The sequence below is a fragment of the Manis pentadactyla genome, chromosome 16 (assembly GCF_030020395.1).
Source record: "Manis pentadactyla isolate mManPen7 chromosome 16, mManPen7.hap1, whole genome shotgun sequence".
Lineage (NCBI taxonomy): Eukaryota > Metazoa > Chordata > Mammalia > Pholidota > Manidae > Manis > Manis pentadactyla.
The window spans coordinates 78,909,866-78,928,674 of NC_080034.1; the positions used below are offsets into that span (position 1 = coordinate 78,909,866).

At 42.4% G+C, this 18,809-nt stretch overlaps 1 protein-coding gene across 5 annotated transcripts in view; it reads left to right on the forward strand.

The window, feature by feature from the left end:
• Window positions 1–17,213, forward strand: part of RIPOR2 (RHO family interacting cell polarization regulator 2) — a 260,160-nt gene extending 242,947 nt beyond the window's left edge. For all 5 annotated transcript variants that reach the window (XM_057494078.1, XM_036911676.2, XM_036911673.2 and 2 more), the window contains 3 exons: window positions 8,268–8,351; window positions 11,824–11,914; window positions 15,540–17,213. In XM_057494078.1, the coding sequence (XP_057350061.1) occupies window positions 8,268–8,351; window positions 11,824–11,914; window positions 15,540–15,640 (276 nt within the window). In that variant the 3' untranslated portion in view covers window positions 15,641–17,213. The remainder of the gene's footprint in view (window positions 1–8,267; window positions 8,352–11,823; window positions 11,915–15,539) is intronic.
• The last annotated feature ends 1,596 nt before the right edge of the window (window positions 17,214–18,809 follow it).

The following is an 18,809-nucleotide window of genomic DNA, read 5'->3' on the forward strand; positions in this document are numbered from 1 at the left end:
CAACTGGCTTATGCAGTATTGCTTGTGTTTTTAGTCAGGGTGGCTCCTTCAGCTATGGCTCAGTCCTTTCTTTTTTAGTGTGCTTGGGTGGAGGGGCCTCCACTGGGGGTGTTAGGGCCATATTGGAGGGAAGGAGCTTTATCTATTTTGTATTGGCCACTGTTTGAGCTACTTTATCTGCTAGCTGGCTCCCCTGTGTTATAGGGTTGTTTTCCTTTTGGTGCTCTTTGCAATGCAGAAATGCTACTTTTTATGTATGAAGAGATTGAATGGCCTTTTTATATTTGGCAGGCCTAGGGCTGGTGCCTGTTCTGAAGCAGCTTTTATTTCCAGGAATATGGCTCTTGCCTCTTTGGTCCAGACAGGGGGCTTTCAGTCTGGCACCCCCCAGGAGGCTGTAGAGGGGTCTTGCCATTGCTGAGAATCTGGGAATCCAGATTCTGCAGAACCTGGTGGCCCCCAGGAATTCTCATATGCCCTTCTTCGTCTGCGGCTGGGGTAAGGAGTTAAAGACTTTTTTCCTCTCTGGCCCTAGTGCCCTTTCTCCCTGGGTGGAAAGGAAGCCCAAGTACCAGACTTGTTGCTGGCAGATTTGTGCTTTTTTCTATGAGGCTCGGTATCCTTGGTGTGGCAGGAGTTGCAGGAGGGCCTTTGTGCCTTTTACACAATTTTCCTGGGTGTCACTGGCAAGGAAGAGGTCATCTACATACTACAGGAGGGTGCAGTGTGTGGCATCCTTTGGAAAGCTGGCAAGGTCTGCAGCCAGTGCCTCTCCAAAAAGAGTGGGTGAGTTCTTGAACTCTTGTGGAAGCTGTGTCCATCCTAACTGCATCTGCCACCCTGTATCCAGTTCAGTCCATTCAAAGGCAAACAAGAGGATCAAAGATGGTGGCATGAGAGGTGAGACAGAGGCTTCCTCCTAAAACTGCATATAATACAAAAATAAAATTAATACAACTAATCCTGAAAGAGCAACAGGAAAGAAGACTGCACCAAACTGCATACACTGGAGAAAAGAATCAACCTCACCGAACAGCCAGAGCTTGTAGCCTGGTGAGACCAGAGCCCTTCCCCCACCCCAGCTCACTGGAGGGAGGAAGAGAAACAGAGTGGGGAGGGAGTGGAGGCCTGGGACTGCTGAATACCTAACTCCAGAGATTTGCTCCGGGAGCACAAACCTACATTTCATGGTGCTTGAATGGTACTCTCGTGATTAGGGGGTTGGAAAGCTAAGACAGGCATAATTCCTGGACAAACTGAGATTCCAGCCACTTGTGGAAAGCAGGGATCCATATCCGGCTGCTCTAGGATAAAAGTAAGGTGGGCAGTCTGAGAGACTTCCTAACAGCAAGAAGGCTGCTAAAGGGGCAAGGATGGCACAGAGCTTACTGCTCAGGAGAAACAGCAGGTAGACAAAATTGTCCAGGTGCACTCTGCCCAGCAGGTTGGGAGCTTTCACGATCTTCAGGTGCTCCAGCTCCATGGCTGGCTACACAGCTCCAAGGACTCCATCTGTGATACACATGGAGGCTTCACAACATACTCCTAAATAACCAATGGATCAATGACCAAATAAAAACAGAGATCAAGTAGTGTATGAAGACAAATGACAACAATAATTCAACAACACAAAATCTGTGGGATGCAGTGAAGGCCATGCTAAGAGGAAAGTATATTGCAATACAGGCCTATGTCAGGAAAGAAGAACAATCCCATATGAACAGTCTAAACTTACAATTAATGAAAATAGAAAAATATGAACAAATGAGGACCAAAGTCAGTAGAAGGAGAGACATAATAAAGATTAGAGCAGAAATAAATAAAATCGAGAAGAACAAAGCAATAGAAAGAATCAAGGAAAGCAAAAGGTGGTTCTTCGAGGAAATAAACAGAATAGATAAACCCCTAACCAGACTTATCAAGAAAAAAGGAGAGTCTACACACATAAACAGAATCAGAAATGAGAAAGGAAGAATCACTACATACACCACACAAATAAAAAGAATTATTAGAGAATACTATGAAAAATTACATGGCAACAAACTGGATAACCTAGTAGAAATGGACAACTTCCTAGAAAAATACAACCTTCCAAGGATGACCCAGAAAGAAACAGAAAATCTGAACAGACCAATGACCAGCAATGAAATTGAATTCATAATCAAAAAGTTAACCATGAACAACACCTGTACCACATGGCATCACCACTGAATTTTATCATTTAGTGAAGGCCTAATACCATCCTCCTTAAAGTTTTCCAAAGAGTAGAAGAAAAGGGAATACATCCAAACTCATTCTATGAGGCCAGCATCACTCTAATACCAAAACCAGGCAAAGATCCCACAAAAAAAGAAAATTACAGGCCAATATTCCTGATGAACATAGATGCAAAAATATTCAACAAAATATTAGCAAACCAAATTCAAAAATACATCAAATAGATCATTCATCATGATAAAGTAGGATTTATTCCAGGGATGCAAGGAAGGTGCAACATTAAAAAATCCTTCAACATCATCCACTATATCAACAAAAAGAAGGATAAAAACCACATGATCATCTCCATAGATGCTGAAAAAGCATTTGACAGAATTGAACATCCATTCATGATAAAAACTCTCAACAAAGTGGGTATAGACGGCAAGTACCTCAACATAATAAAGGCCATATATGACAAACCCACAGCCAACATTATACTTAACAGCAAGAAGCTGAAAGCTTTTCCTTTAAGATTGGGAACAAGACAAGGATGCTCACTCTCCCCACTTCTATTCAACATAGTACTGGAGGTCCTCGCCACGGCAATCAGACAACACAGAGAAATAAAAGGCATCCACATTGGCAAGGAGGAAATTAAACTGTCCCTGTTTGCAGATGACATGATATTGTACATAAAAAACCCTAAAGAATCCACTCCAAAACTACTAGATCTAATATCTGAATTCAGCAAAGTTGCAGGATACAAAATTAATATGCAGAAATCTGTGGTATTCCTATACACTAACAATGAACTAGCAGAAAGAGAAACCAGGAAAACAATTCCATTCACAGTTGCATCAAAAAGAATAAAATACCTAGGAATAAACCTAACCAAGGAAGTGAAAGACCTATACTCTGAAAACTACAAGACACTCATGAGAGAAATTAAAGAAGATACCAATAAATGGAAACCCATCCCATGCTCATGAATAGGAAGAATTAATATTGTCAAAATGGCCATCCCACCTAAAGCAATCTACAGATTCAATGCAAGTCCTATCAAAATACCAACAGCATTCTTCAACGAACTAGAGAAAATCATTCTAAAATTCACATGGAACTACAAAAGACCAAATGGCCAAAGCAATCCTGAGAAGGAAGATAAGGCTGGGGAGATTATACTCCCCAACTTCAAGCTCTACTACAAAGCCACAGTAATTGAAGACAATTTGGTACTGGCACAAGAACAGACCCGTAGACCAATTGAAGAGACTAGAGATCCCAGATATAAACCCAAGCATATATGGTCCATTAATATACGATAAAGGAGCCATAGATACACAAATGGGGAAATGACAGCCTCTTCAACAGCTGGTGTTGGCAAAACTGGACAGCTACATGCAAGAGATTGAAACTGAATTATTGTTTAACCCCATGAACAAAAGTAAACCCAAAATCAAGCAAAGACCTGAATGTAAGTCATGAAACCATTAAACTCTTAGAAGACAACACAGGCAAAAATCTGCTGAATATAAGCATTAGCAACTTCTTCCTGAACGCATCTCCTCAAGCAAGGGAAACAAAAGCAAAAATGAACACATGGGACTACATCAAACTAAAAAGTTTCTGTATGGCAAAGGACACCATCAACAAAACAAAAAGGCATCCTACAGGATGGGAGAATATATTTGTAAATGACATATCCTACAAGGAGTTAACATCCAAAATATATAAAGAACTCACACACCTCAACACCCAAAAAGCAAATAAGCCTATTAAAAAATGGGCAGAGGATAAGAAGAGACAGTTCTCCAAAGAAGAAATTCAGATGGCCAACAGACACATGAAAAGATGCTCCACATCACTAATCATCAAGGAAATGCAAATTAAAACCACAATGAGATATCACCTCACAGGAGTAAGGATGGCCAGCATTGAAAAGACTAAGAACAACAAATGTTGGCGAGGATGCAGAGAAAGGGAACCCTCCTACACTGCTGGTGGGAATGTAAGCTAGTTCAACCATTGTGGAAAGCAGTATGGAGGTTCCTCAATAAACTAAAAATAGAAATACCATTTGACCCAGGAATCCCACTCCTTGGAATTTACCCAAAGAATACAACTTCTCAGATTCAAAAGGACATATGCACCCCTATGTTTATCACAGCACTAGTTACAATAGCCAAGAAATGGAAGCAACCTAACTGTCCATCAGTAGATGAATGGATAAAGAAGAGGTAATCTGAAGAGGTTCTATTCAGCCATAACAAAGAAACAAATCCTACCATTTGCAACACATGGATGGAGCTGAAGGATATTATGCTCAGTGAAATAAGCCAGGCAGAGAAAGACAAGTGTCAAATGATTTCCCTCATTTGTGGAGTATAACAATAAAGCAAAACTGAAGGAACAAAATAACGGCAGATTCAGAGACTCCAAGAAGGTGCTAGTGGTTACCAAAGGGGAGGGGTGTGGGAGGGCGGGTGGGGAGGGAGGGAGAAGGGAACTGAGGGGTGTTATGTTTAGTACACATGGTGTGGGGGATCACGGGGAGAACAGTGTAGCACAGAGAAGGCACATAGTGGATCTCTGGCAACTTGCTGCACTGATGGACAGTGACTGCATTGGGGTGTGGGTGGGGACTTGATAATATGGATAAATGTAGTAACCACATTGTTTTTTCATGTGAAACCTTCATAAGAGTGTATATCAATCATACCTTAATAAAAAATTTAAAAACAAAAAAGCAAAAGCAAACAAGAGCTGGCTTTGGGGGGCCAGCTGGAGGCAGAAAAAGGCATCTTTAAGTCTAGGCAAGTGAGCCATTTGGCAGACCCCGGGATCTGACTGAGGAGGGTGTACGGATTTGGGACCACCGGGTGTAAAGAAACAGTCACTTTTTTAATGGCTCGCCAGTCTTGAACAGGTTGGTACCCTCCTCCTGGCCTTTTGACTAGTAGAAGCGGGGTGTTCCAGGGTGACTGACACTCGATTAGAATGCCTGCCTCTCTGAGTCTGATCAGATGTTCCTGGATGCCTGCTCTCTCCTCTTGGGAGAGGGGATACTGCCGCTGTCTTTGTGGCTCCGAGAATAGTTGCAGTCTTTTTCCCTGAAGGGGGCAACAGAGACAGGGACCACAGAGTGTTCTGCCCCTGTGTCAACCATAAAAGTCATGTTTTGGCCCCCCACTTTCATTCTGACCATGGGCTCATGGGGGCTGAGAGTAAGAGAGCCCTGTCCTTGTCAATCTGCATCTGCTCCTGCCAGGCCAGTGAGCCTTTCCCCATGGGGCTCCTCCCGGCAGCCACTGGGCTTCAGGGCTTTGCCTCAGTTGGGGCATTCATTCTTCCAATGCCCCTTTTCTTTACTGTAAGCACACTGGTCCATGGCTGGGGGGTTCCTAGGCCTCCCCCCTCTTGGCAGCCGGCTTTTCTCTGCCTTTCGGTCATCTCTCTTTCTTTCAGGGCGGCTGCCAGGATGCTGGCCTTTTTCTTCATTTCTCTTTCAGCCTGTCTGTCAGCCCGAACTTCTCTGTTTAGATATACTTTATTGGCAATCTTAATCAGTCGAGTGATATTCATCCTGGCAAAGCCTTCGAGTTTTTGGAGCTTTCTTCTGATCTCTGGAGCAGCTTGAGCTATGAATGAGGTGTTGATCATCTATTGGCTCCCTGGTGACTCAGGATTGAAGGGGATGTAGATGCGATAAGCTTCACACAGTCTTTCATGATAGTTCCCAGGAGATTCTCCTGGTTATTGAGTGACTGAAGAAACTTTGGTTGTGTTCACAGGCTTTTTGGACCCAGCTTTGATCGCCTGGAGGAGGGCGTCCTGATATTGGTGGACCTGGTGCTGTCCCTTAGGGGTGGTGAAGTCCCACTTGAGGTGCTCCTTGGGGACAGCAATTTCAGTCCATGCACCCCAAGGACCCCAACTGCCCCTCCCTTCCATTGTGAATAGGGTGTGGAGAAGCTGTTGACAGTTTTTTTTTATGTTGGCTGATGGATTTGGAAGAAGTATTTCATGAGATCAACCAGGGCTTGTGGCTTTTATGACGGGGTGTCAGTTGTGGAGAAGGGTTGGTATTAAAACGTGGACTGGCTGGGCTGGATGGTCCCATATTTATTATGTCTTTCAGGTTCCTGCATCTCTTGTACTGACATCTGAAGGGCGCCTGCTCCTGGCCATGGGTGCAGTCTGGCTGCTGGTCCAGGGGAGAGTGGGTTCACTGGTTCTGGAGTTGGCAGGGAGGCTGACAGCAGCGGGATATCAGGGACCAGGGGCTGGGTGCTGACGGCCTTGTGGGTGCACATGGTGGGGGTAATATAAACTCTTCCTCTAGGTCACCAGCAAGAATCTGTGGAGGCTCAGGGTTCTATTGATTATTTGTAGGCTTCTTTGTTGAGGTGACTAAGACCCTACCATCTCCCTGCCTGTTGCAAGCATATTGCACCCAAGGGGGAGGGTCTGGGCGATTCCTAACCATTAATATATGGGAACCAGTCAGGATGACCTGGATCTCGAGTGATGACCCACCAGACCTGGTGAACTGTTGGGACACCTAGGGCCCCTTCTGGAGCCCATCCTGCACTAAAGGTGGGCTATTCAGATTCACACAGGGTTTTTAACCTGCTGGGAGTTAATTTTACTCCGTAGTCTTTTGAAAATCCCTTCCTCAAATTTTTGATCGTGGTGTCAAGGACTGTGGGTTTGCTGTGCCCTGACCCCTGGTGTGTCCGTGGACAGTGCCACAACAACAGACAAGGGAGGGGTGCCCCCTGTAGAGAGGAGACCAGTCAGATGCCCATCCATTCACGCTCCTCTCGGAGACTTTGGTCAGCCTTGCCTAAGGCGCACCCGTATAAGTCCCGGGCCAGGTCAGCTGAAGCTGAGTCACTGTTATGTGTGGCAGCCGACCGCAAATGTGGCCAAGGGCCCACTCAGATTCCGTAGTGCAGGCTGTGGAATCACAGATTCAGTGCAGACTGAACGGCTTCAGCCGCCCTGCACACTCACTCTCACACTCAGACCAGAGTTTAAACACTCCCCCTGCTGGGAATGTCGACTTGTTGAGACTTCTAAGAAGTCTCCAGGAGGTGATCAGGCTCCCCTGCCACCCCAGCGGGTGGGAGCTGACTGGGTCAGGGGCCCCGGGGCCTTACGGGATTCGACGTCAGAACCAGGTCCTCACCTGCCAAGCAAGCCTCCTTGAGTCCAGCGGGAACAGCGGAGCAGGGCCGGCCCAGGGGGACGGGGTGGGAGCCTGCCGAAAGATCAGGCAGGGCGCACCTTCTCCATTGCAATCTCCCCTTCAGTCACCGCCCCGCTGTTGCCCCAAACTGGTAGCAACAAAGGGCCAGAGCAGTTGGGTTTCCAGCTCAAGGAACCAAATGTTATGGAAAATACTGGAAAAACCTGGACTGGATCACTGATGGAAGAACCAAGCAGCACTCGGAAGTCTTGGATTGTTGAGGTTTATTTTACACCAGCGGGCTCAGAGGGGAGTAATCTCCCAAGGTCTGAGCCCCAAACAAAGGCAAGGGGAGTAATATACATCTTTCTGCTTCCGTATCTGCAACATTTCTACGTGCACAGCAAACGAGCAAGCAAGCGAGTAAGTTTAGGGCGTGAGGCTAGGGAGTAAGTGCCTGGCAGAGCGGGGAGTGAAGGGGCGGGGTAAGCTAAGGGAGTTTCTGTTGTCTTTGCTCAGAAGAGCAGCAGAAGGGAGCCACCTGGACTAGATGGCTGTCCTTGTAAAATTTTCCCTATCATTAGCATTTCTACTAGACCTGAGGGTCTCTTGAAAGCTGGCATCATAACTTTATATCTTCTAACTTCATGTTCCCCAGAATCCATGGCCTGGTACATTATAAGAGATCAAGGTATTGAGTAAAGAGACAGCTATTTTGAGATTCATAAACATTAATTTTAATAGATTCTTTTTTGCTTTGAACACAGTACAAAATACCTTGTTTTATCTGTAGCCTTTCTCAGGGAGTAAAAATTATATATACCTCTAAAACTATACACAAATCAAAATGTCTTGAGCGTCCTTCCTTCTCTTTCAGGCGCTGCTCTATTACTGTGAAGCATTAACAAAGGCGAACCTCCAGCTCCAGAAGGCGGCTTGCCGGGCCCTGAAGAGTTTGGAGGTAAAGCCCAGCCTCGGAGCCCCGGCAGTTCAGCTCTGAGCAAGATTAAGCAAAATAAATATACATAACAGCTTTTCTTCCACACTTCGAAGTACTTGTTTTAGCAACATTTCTCATGTCCTTTGCGCTATGTATTGGTTTTGGGGTCCTTTTTTTATTTAAATAGTAATAATTAATTGTGTCCGTAAAAGAGCTATTTTCAATAGGCCATGGGAATCCGTTTGCCTCTGGGGCAGTATTAGAAAAGTCTATCTTATCCCAAAAGAGAACTGATAATGATGATTTTGTAGCCAGGGTTCTTGTTCACGAAGCCAAAGAATGAACTTAGCAAACAGTCAAGGTAGGAGAGCAAGGTACAGGCTTTTATTTAGAAATAAAGTGAGAGGAGAGAGCTCCCGGCTCATGCCAGAAGGGGACAAGAGAGCCCGGGGTGGTGCAGTGCATTGTCTAGGGGATTTATAGGCAGTTGAGGATTTTGGGGGAATTGAGGACTTAGGGTGTGGACTTCTAATGCCTGCCCTGCCCTCAAGGTGGGCTGGGTTATTGTCTGTTTTCTAGGGCTGTTTATTGTGAAGTCACGGATTATGCTGAGATACCCTTGCAGAACACCCAAACATTCCAGGCCAAGTTGCTCCTGGCCTTTTGACCTTTAATTGATCTCCCTGAAGATGTCTATATTCCTAGTCTGGTATCTTTACCCTAGAGAATTAGTGTGGCCTTGACTTTGCATAATGCTGAACACGGAGTTTCAATAGGGACTTTACATTGTTACATTGCTTTGACTGTAAATTGCTTTTTCCGGAGGCCCTCACCCGATTCTGTCTAAGTCCATGGTCCCTGTCTCAATTTCGCCAATTTTTATCTATGCAAAAAATAGCAGGGATAAATAACATTTGCAAAGAAGAATTGGAATTCAGGATGCCGCAAATTCCCAGATTCTTCCCCATGAACTCCTTTTATTAAGTTGCTCACCAATCCTAATGGTGTCAGAGGTGTGAGCAGTGGGAGCTAAAATGTAAGTGAAAAAAGGGCTAATAATTCCCAACGTGAAAGAGTTTGTCTTTCACTAGCCAGGATTTAATGTTTGACCTGCCTTAATCACAAAAAATGGCACTAATCACTCTTGAGAAAAGAACAGAAGGCCACACCCTAGGACTTGCTAAAATCTTGGATGGGCACAAAGGACCTACAGGCCTGGTAGGACATGAAGAAAGGGATCAACACCTCAAAAGAAAAAGTTAATGACCTGTGAAGAAAAACAGCCCTGGGAAATTTTGCCTTCCTTGTTACTTGGTCAAAAAATTACCTTGAGGTGGCCAAAAAAGCCCACAGTGATCACTGTTATCTGGGTGCTCTGGTGCGAGGTGATGTGCCACTGATGAAGGCTGATACAGAGACTTTATAATGTATAAAGACACGAGGATACGAGGATATGGGGATCTACATCCATTTTTGTGGGTTTAAATGCTGTGAGGGTGTAAGTATGGGGACAGGAAATCCCAGGGCAAAATACCTCTAAAAACCGAAATCAGCCAAAGGGAGAAATAAAGTTTAAAATCTGTTTGCTTACAAACTGCAGTCCAGGCCCTTCTCCCCTTCCTGCTCCAGCAGAAGCAAAATCGGCCCTACCCCTCACCTCTCAGGCCTCTTTCTGAACCATCCCCAGGCCCCCAGCTCCTGAAAAGGGCTCTATGCAACATGATGTGAAAAACAGGGCAGAATCATGATTTCAACCACCAAAACCAATCAGCTCTAACTAACTTGTCAGGGAAAACATTTCTTTTTTTTAAATTAATGATAGCAAGCAGATATCCCACATTTTCCTTTTTTGTTATCAAACTGGAAACACCTATGAGAGATCAAGGTCCTCACATCAAGTGGCCCTCCAACTTTAGATCCCCCATTGAGCTAAAATAACCTATTGTCTCCCTTGCTGCTCACTCCAGTTGTCCATATCCTGGCACCCAGCACCACCACTGCTACTCCCCAAACCTAGCTTTCTTCCAAGAAAGAAAACCATAACTCTTAGCCCATATCAATTCCTCAAATCTCAGCAAGAGCATTTTGTAGCAGCCAGGCTCCCTTTTTCTACATACCCTAAATATTGGCATTCATACAAATGCTATTCTAGGCCCCCTTCTTCCTCTACCTGTTCTCTCAGTGGGGGTGAAGGGGTGAACATCAGCTCTTATGTTTTCCATTACCGTCTATATACTAATGATTCCCAGTATTTCCAATCCAGGGCTTCCCATGCTATCTGTTACCCAGCGTGCTGTCAGGTACCTCCAGTGGGAGATCACCTCCCATTCTCCCCTGCCCCCACCTCTGGTCTTGTGTCTTGGCAGATTGTACGACCACTACCAGCAGCTCGTGCCGTCGGGGACTCATCCCTCTCCCCATGCTCCACATCTAACCAGCCTCCCCATCCTACACACCCCACTTCGAGCCCAAATCTTCCCTCTCTTCTATCCCAACTCCGTTCACCTAGATTCGAGCAGCCTTCCTGCCAGTTTCTCTCTCTGCTCTCTGCCTGCTTGCAGTTGAACTCCCTTTAGTCCATCCTCTCTACTGCAGTTAGAATTCTCACAGTAAACATAAATCCTGCTTAAAATTCTCACGTCTTTCCCTGATCTTAGAATGAAGTCTAAAATCCTTAATGTAGTTTATAAGGCCCTCCTTGATTTGAGCCCTGTCACTAACTATTCCGATTGCCTAGAATTTATTTCCTTCACACACCCAGACACTTACACAAAACACACCTACACACCTACCGCATGCCCAGACTCAGTGGAGCCCTCTAAGATAGCATTTCCTCCATGAACACTTCCCTGACCAGACCAGCTCGTGTTTAGACATGTTCTGCCCTAGCACCCTGACTCAGCCTATTGTTCATGATAATTACTTTACTTGGTTAACAATCAATCTTTCCACTACACTTTAAACTCTTGAGGGCCAGAACCGTGTCTTGTTTGTTGCTGAATTTCCCAAGCCTTGTGAACTGAGCACTCAATAAACGAGTAATAAATGAATAGAATTTCTCATCATTGACCTGTATCGTCTGCCTGTGTTTGGCTAAATATTAGGAATTTTTAAATTAAAGCTATTCTGGAAGCAATGTGATATAGTGGGAAGAACTAAAAGAGGTGGCTTCTATTCTGGAAAAGCAGGCTAGTCACTTCACTTCTCTAGGCCTGGAGTCCTCTGTGAAATGAGGAATTTAACTGATCCTCAGAGCTCCTGCAAGTTACAGATCCTGGGCTTCATCCTGGGAAATCCTAAGACAGTGCATTTTGGAGTAGTGCCAAAGAATGTGTACTTTTTAAGGGTCCCTGAGTGATCCTTACACTCAGCTAGGTTTGGGGACTCCTGGGTAAGATGCTTTTTAAAGTCTCCATCAGCTATGAAATGCTAAGTCTCCTGTGAGCTCTAACATAAATGTCAGAACACTATTTTAACTATTTTTTCCTTGTAGGCTACTGAAAGCATTAAAATGTTGGTGACATTGTGTCAGTCCGATGCTGAAGAAATCAGAAATGTGGCCTCAGAAACCCTTTTGTCTCTTGGTGAGTTTTTTTTTCTTTTTTACATGATTGTTTACTTTTGACACTGTCCAAGGAACTAAAAGGAAGAGTTTTGTGTGCACTGTTTTAGCAATTCTCCCCCTCTGGGCTATCTGCTCACACATACATGCACAGAGTATGAGGAACCAGTCAATTTCTCTCTCCCTCCAACTCCTTGTTCTAACCGTTTGGATGTTGAGGGTAAGGGTTCTCTCTGGAGCCTTTCTAGATGGGTTTAATCAGTCTGTGTACTAGTTGGAATCAAGAACGTAGAAGCCAAACCATAAAGGATGGGGCAATAGTCAGGAATCCAGGTTGGCTGGCCAGGTTGGAGTTGGCAGTACCTGCAGGACAATGATTGACTGAGGTTGCAGGGATGCATTCCCCAGTGACTCCCCCAGGTATCATCACAGGCTCACCCTGCCTCTCATGTTAACCTCTGATTGCCCTGCTGGCCTATACCCACTTGAGCCCTGACACCAGTGAAAAGAATTGAAGTATTTATTTTATTCTGGAATATCCAGATAAATCTTCCCCTTTACTTCACTTCATAAAAATCCATGCCTAGCTGGTTTCATGTTTGTATTTTTCTAGGGAGGTGGGAGGGTGGAGAGAGGCTTTTTAAACTGAATAAAAAATATAAATAGTCAATATAAATAATTTTACCACTACAGGACACTCTTAAAGTGTAAAAACTATACTCTTAAAAGTCCTCAATATAATCTGGTCAATAATATTAGTTGGAAAAAAGCCACCCTGGTTCAACTATAGCAGCTTATTACTAGCATAAGCGAGAACCTTATAATCTCCATAAAAATCACATTTGTTGTTAGGTGTTCTTTCTTACAGTTACTCATTTAATAAAAGGCTTTGTTTTGCTATTGAATATAGCAGTCAGTGTATGAAAGTCTTAGCTAGCATATGTTTGTTTAAAGGATAGAACAGTTATTCCTTATGGCTGTTTCAGGCATAGAAATTATCTCATTCTCTAAAAATGTGCCCAGGGTATTATTAGTTTGAACTTCTTTTATCCCTTAGTGCTCTGAAATAACAGTGAAGGTAAGCCAGACATTTGTAAAGCAAATGCCATAAGCCAACAAGGCTTATGTTCCCAGTACAATCTAAGGAAGCTCATCCCTGTTGAATGTGCCCCAAGACTCACTTCAACTTCACAAACAGCAGCATCTCCGGGAGCGATCATCATGTCTGCTTCACCTTAGCTTTCACATGTGGCACCCCGCCGCCCTTTCACATCACCAGTTCATGGTTCTCAATACTAGCTACACACTGGAGTCACCAAGTGTGATTAAAATATGCCCATGCCTGGGGTCTCCTTCCAAAGACTACTTTCAATGGTCTGAGGTGGACCTCGACATCGGGACTTTTAAGAGCATCCCTATTGGTTCTGATATTCAACAAAGTTTGAGAACCTCTAACTCATTGTTATGTCTCCTTTCACCCTAGTATACAAATACTGGTGCAATTTTGTCTTACATAGATGACTGAATTACTACAGTAAAAATAGTATTTTCAGTAGGAATTGATAAAAGATACTCTATGATGAAAGACTGAGGGTCATCTCAGTACATTCAAGGGACTCAGAGCAGCAGCAATTTTACCAACCAGAATGGAATTATTTCAATATGTAAATCTAGAGCTGTCCAATAGGTCCCCCTGCGATGATGGGACTCTTGTGTTTGCACAGCACCATCCCTTACGGCAGCCAGTATGCATGTGTGGCTATTTACCTATGTGGCTCAATAATGTGACAACCGTGAATACAGAAGTAAAATTTAACATTATTTAGAGTAGTCACCACTTAAATATAAACGGTCATGTGAAGCTGGTGGTCACTATATTGGACAGAGCAGTTTCCACCATGGCCACAGACATTCCGTTACACCCCTGGCTGGACCTCAGTCCAGTTTGGAGCCACACTGCTTGATGCCCCAAACCCTGGGCTCTTTCTCCCCCAGCACCCTGCCTACTTCACAAGGCTGTTAAAAGACTAGTGGAGCCGCCAAAAATAGGGCAAATAAAAAAACAGATCAAAGCCTACCAAAAATGGAATGTTAGTGAGAGCGAGATGGCGTGAGAGCCCAGCCCTGCTGCATCATCATAATATTGGCAAACACCAGTAGCGGATTTGCTCTGTGCCAGGCACTGTCCTGAGGGATCTGCATGGGTCAGCTCACTTAGTCCTCCCAGAGCTCCATGAAGGAGGAAGGACAGTTAGTCCCATTTTAGAGGGACATACTGAGATGTGCTGAAGTTGCCTAACTCACCCATGGACACCTATACCCAGCAGGGCACTGCAGTGGAAACCCTGACCCTCCAGGTCACCTAAACTCTGGGGGACTTTGGGGGAAGAACTAACTGAGCACCTCTCGACTGGAACATATCCATTAGCAAACTAGGAACTGGCCTGCTATTCGTTGTGTTTTAAATAGTGTTCACTGGCCGAGGCATGAAGGTGGGGGGTAGGAGGGGTGTGAGTGGGCAAGGAGCATGGTACGGATTGGCCTCCTTGGGTCTCTGTCTCTCCATCTTCAAGTAAAGGGGTCAACTCCCAAGTAATGAAATATTGAAAACTACTGAATTAGGAAAAAAATAGCATTTGCCTCAAAAAAGTTAAGGCATGCAGAAACAACAAAAATCTAAAAATTGGTGGTGTTTGCTTATGGAAGAGTTTGCTAAAAGGTCTTTCAAATGCAGGCAAATCTCTGCTTTTGTATCTAATATATTACTGAAAAAATTAAATGTACCACAAAAAGTAAAACAACAGGCTTTTGGCTTTTTGAAAGGCTTCTGTTTCCAGAGACTGCAATATATTATAATATTCATGATTACACTCCTTTTCTAAAACCCACTAATATAAATATATTTCCAGCATCTCATGAATCTTTTTTTAATTTTGCATTTTTCTTCATAATGAGTGTCTGGTTTAGAACTCATTATTCCCATCTTTGTCTCACTTGTATTATTAAATGTTTGAAAGCCTGCTTCTTATCACTCGCTATCTGTACTCAATTCCTCCATTTTCTAATCATCTTTTTTCAATAGAAAAAATGAAACAAAATGTTCATATAATTTGCAAATACACATTGGCTGTTCAAGATGGTACTAGTGATAAAACTGAACTAGCTGTTGGCTGGTAGATGTCATCGCCCCATGTTTACATGGCAAAGAGCAATTTTTTAGCTTAAGTTTGAAAATCTAAATTTGACTTTTATGAAAGACCATTTAGAGGTACAATATATAATGCATAAGAGTTATGTAAAATTTCAATGCACTGAAGTCAAGGACTAGCCATATTGAAATCCCTAATGCACTTAAAATGGCATCCATACAGTTTCTCAAGAATATGTCTATTATGTGAAATTATTGACATCAAATGCCCATGGAAATTAGGCTGTTTCACACCCTGGCATTTCTTTAGTCTCTGGTGTTACCTCAAAAGTTCTTGGTTGTTCTAAACAACATTAAGAATAACAGAAGAGGACCTTTCCTTACCTAAAGTTAACATTAGCAAAATATAGCAATCTATACCTAAACAACTGGTATTAATTTATTATTCTGGGTGATGAATAATTCCAAATGGTACTCACTTTTAATATTCTATATCCAGGAGAAGATGGGCGGCTGGCATATGAACAACTAGACAAATTTCCACGAGACTGTGTAAAAGTTGGAGAATGTCATGGAGCTGAAGTTGCCACAGCCTTTTAATTATGGGTTAACTCTGCCCGACAGCTATCTTAAATGGCCCTGTTCATCAAGATGGTGCTGTGGTTTAGCTGGAATGTGTAAACTTTGAAGAGATCTGTTGAGGTTGTCTGAAAATGTAACATGTTATGGAAAGAATTCAAGTCCAGTTTCACAGTATCTACCTACTTTTCCTTTGGCCGGAAGAGTGGGGCTATGTGTATAACTCAGTAGAACGCCTTGCTCATTGTGTCTGACAATACAAGAGGCTATCTTATCTAGTATCTACAGAATTTTAAAACAGCCATCCTTGTAATTTTTTGGAAGTTCTTCTATAAGCTTGAAATAGTCATGTGATACTTTAATAAATATTATATACCTTGTAGTTTTTCTCTCTTGTGGTCTCAGGGTTGAATGGCCCCCTTAACTACCTAATTTACCTTAGATACAAAGCACAAAAAAGAATTTCTTCAAATAAGTTTGCCTGCAGAACTAGATAAAACAACACATTATAAGAGTTTGATTTGATTTTTCAAGGCTGTGTTATTTCTTTTGTTTCTTTTCTCCATCCTGAAACTCTAAAAGCGGTTCCATCATGGTAAAAACATAGATGGATGACTAAAAACTACCTTATTTAGATTATACCTATACTCATTTTAAAAAGACACACAAAGCTAAAGCTTTTTATTTAAACAAGGGCCATTTTTTTATACTTCTACAATGGAGGTATTTTGCTGCTAAGACAAATCAAAACCAAAGGTCATGGATTCAGAAAGCGGGGATCTCTTCAAGGCAGAAGAACCTGGAAGCTGGAGGAATCTACAGGGGTGGGAACTGAGGGACGTTGAAAGGGTCCTTGCTTCCACACAAATGAGCATGAGGTTAGGAAGAAGAATGCCTGAGGGATGGTCTGCCCAGAGAGATCGTGGCTGGGGGATCGCTTGGCCAATTAGCTAAAACAACAGCTCCCATTATTGCTTCCGTACCCGGGTTAGCAAGTTCATTAAATAAAGTACAATACCATTCAATAGCTCTTACTAAACAACTTCTCTTCCTCTTAAGAGTATGCAAGGTGAGATAATATGTGTGAGTGTAATTTAAACTGTGGACTATCAACTGTACTCTGGATGTGTTTGTATAAAATATCATTTAGATGTCATTTTAAATAATTACAGTTTAGCAAGACCTTTAAAAACAACTCATTTCATTTTAAAGTAAAAACTGTTTGCCAGGCTTCCTGGCAAATTGTTCTTTCGACTGTGAAGTTACAACGTATATATATATATATTTGTACATTTATAAATATTATATACATGCATATATCCTTCATTTTAAAGGTATACTGTACAGTCTATAGTTAGTATGTATAGTCCATAGTTTCTGTTAAATGATAAAATTATTCTTTTTATACAAAGTCAAATCATAAATGTTACAGTTTGTTTTTTTAATATTGCATGAGTAATTCTGTATCTTTTGTATTCACTTCTGCATTTTATTTTGGTTGAAGGGGATGCTTTTAGTTCTGGGGCATTTGTATTTCTCTCTCTTTCAAATCATGTAAGTTAAAATAAAAGTTATTTTTCAATTACCAGTCTCATATACAGAATCTGCTCTGTTTTTTTCACATGCCCTTCTTGAGTTGTATTTATACAACACACTATACCTCATTCTCAATGTGAATTTATTGTTATCTTGAAATTCCTTCATCTATAAATGAAGAAAATAATATTTGCTTCTCAGATTTGTTATAAAACTAACTGGAGAAAAGAGAGCTGTGTTTCAGAATTGTGATAGCTATGAGCAAAGACTGCTCCTTGGGGGTAAAAAGAGCCTTCATCTACATGTGTATGTTCCCAGTCCATACCCCCACCAGGAAAATCACAGAGGACCCCCTGACATTCAAATCTGAGAGTATTTACCAACCAACTCACTAAATGCCAGTGATTACTTTGGCTGAGTCAGCAATAAACACAATTTCCCCTTTAAGGTTTGTGGTTGCACAGTTTAACTGAATTGCCTTACTTACTTTACAAAATTATAAGATAAAATTGTAAACCCAAATTCAGCAGAAAACACCAGCACTTCCCACTATATCAGAAAAGCAAATAAATCAAACAGAAAAATATTTATATCCCTGAAATTTTCCTGGAGACAGTTATCTCTTGTTAAACAAATATATTTTTTCATTTTGAGAAAGTTCTAAGTACACCTTGTACAGGAATAAGTTGTTTGCTAAAAACCAGATCTCTATAATTTCTCATTTATTCATCAAGTTTTTGTTGCATACTTACTATGAATAAGGTATAGACCAAGGACTCTTCTGGACTCTCGAGTTACAGCAGTGAACTAAAAACAAAGACATATAAAAATCTCTGCTTTCACAGGGCTCATATCCTAGCAAGGGGAGGCAATAAGATGGAAAAGGCAATAGAAATTGCACAGGGTTGGAGATGGGAGATGATGTAATGAGGCAAAGATCACAAGTTTGAAGATAGTGGTCAGGGATGGGCTAACAGTTACACTTGAGCAATGATATGAGGAATCGGCGGGGTGAGCCGTGTGGGTATCTCTGGGAAGAACATTCAAGGCAGAGGCAACCATACACACAAAGGCCTTGATAAAGGGCCATACATGGTGTTTTAGATTTTCTAATAGCCACATTAAAAGAAGTAAAAGAAACAAGGGAAGTTAATTTTAATAATATATATTTTCAATGTAAAAAGTATAAATATTTTACATTCCTTTTTATATTAAGTCTTTGAAATCCAGTATTTATTTTATACTTACAGCAAATCTCAATTCAGAAGAGTCACATTTATAGTGCTCCATAGCCGCATGAGGCTAACATACTGGACAATGCAAGTCTATGTTTCACCAGTTGTCCCACTGTAAGTCCAGAAGAGGAAATTCCGGGGCAAAAAACCTCTAAAAACCAAAATCAGTCAAAGGGAGAAATAAAGTTTTTAAGCCCATTTATTGCTTACAAACTACAATCCAGTGCTGTATCTCTCCCCTGCTCCCCTGCTCCGGAAGAAGCAAGCAAGCAAGCCAGCTCCTCCCCTTAAACTCTCAGGTTCAGACACGCCCTTGGTTGCCCAGGTAATTACCCACTGACATGGAGATAAACTTCTCTCCACCTGTAAGGATATGCAAAAGCATTAAAGCCAGGCAAGATATTCTGAAAATGTTACAA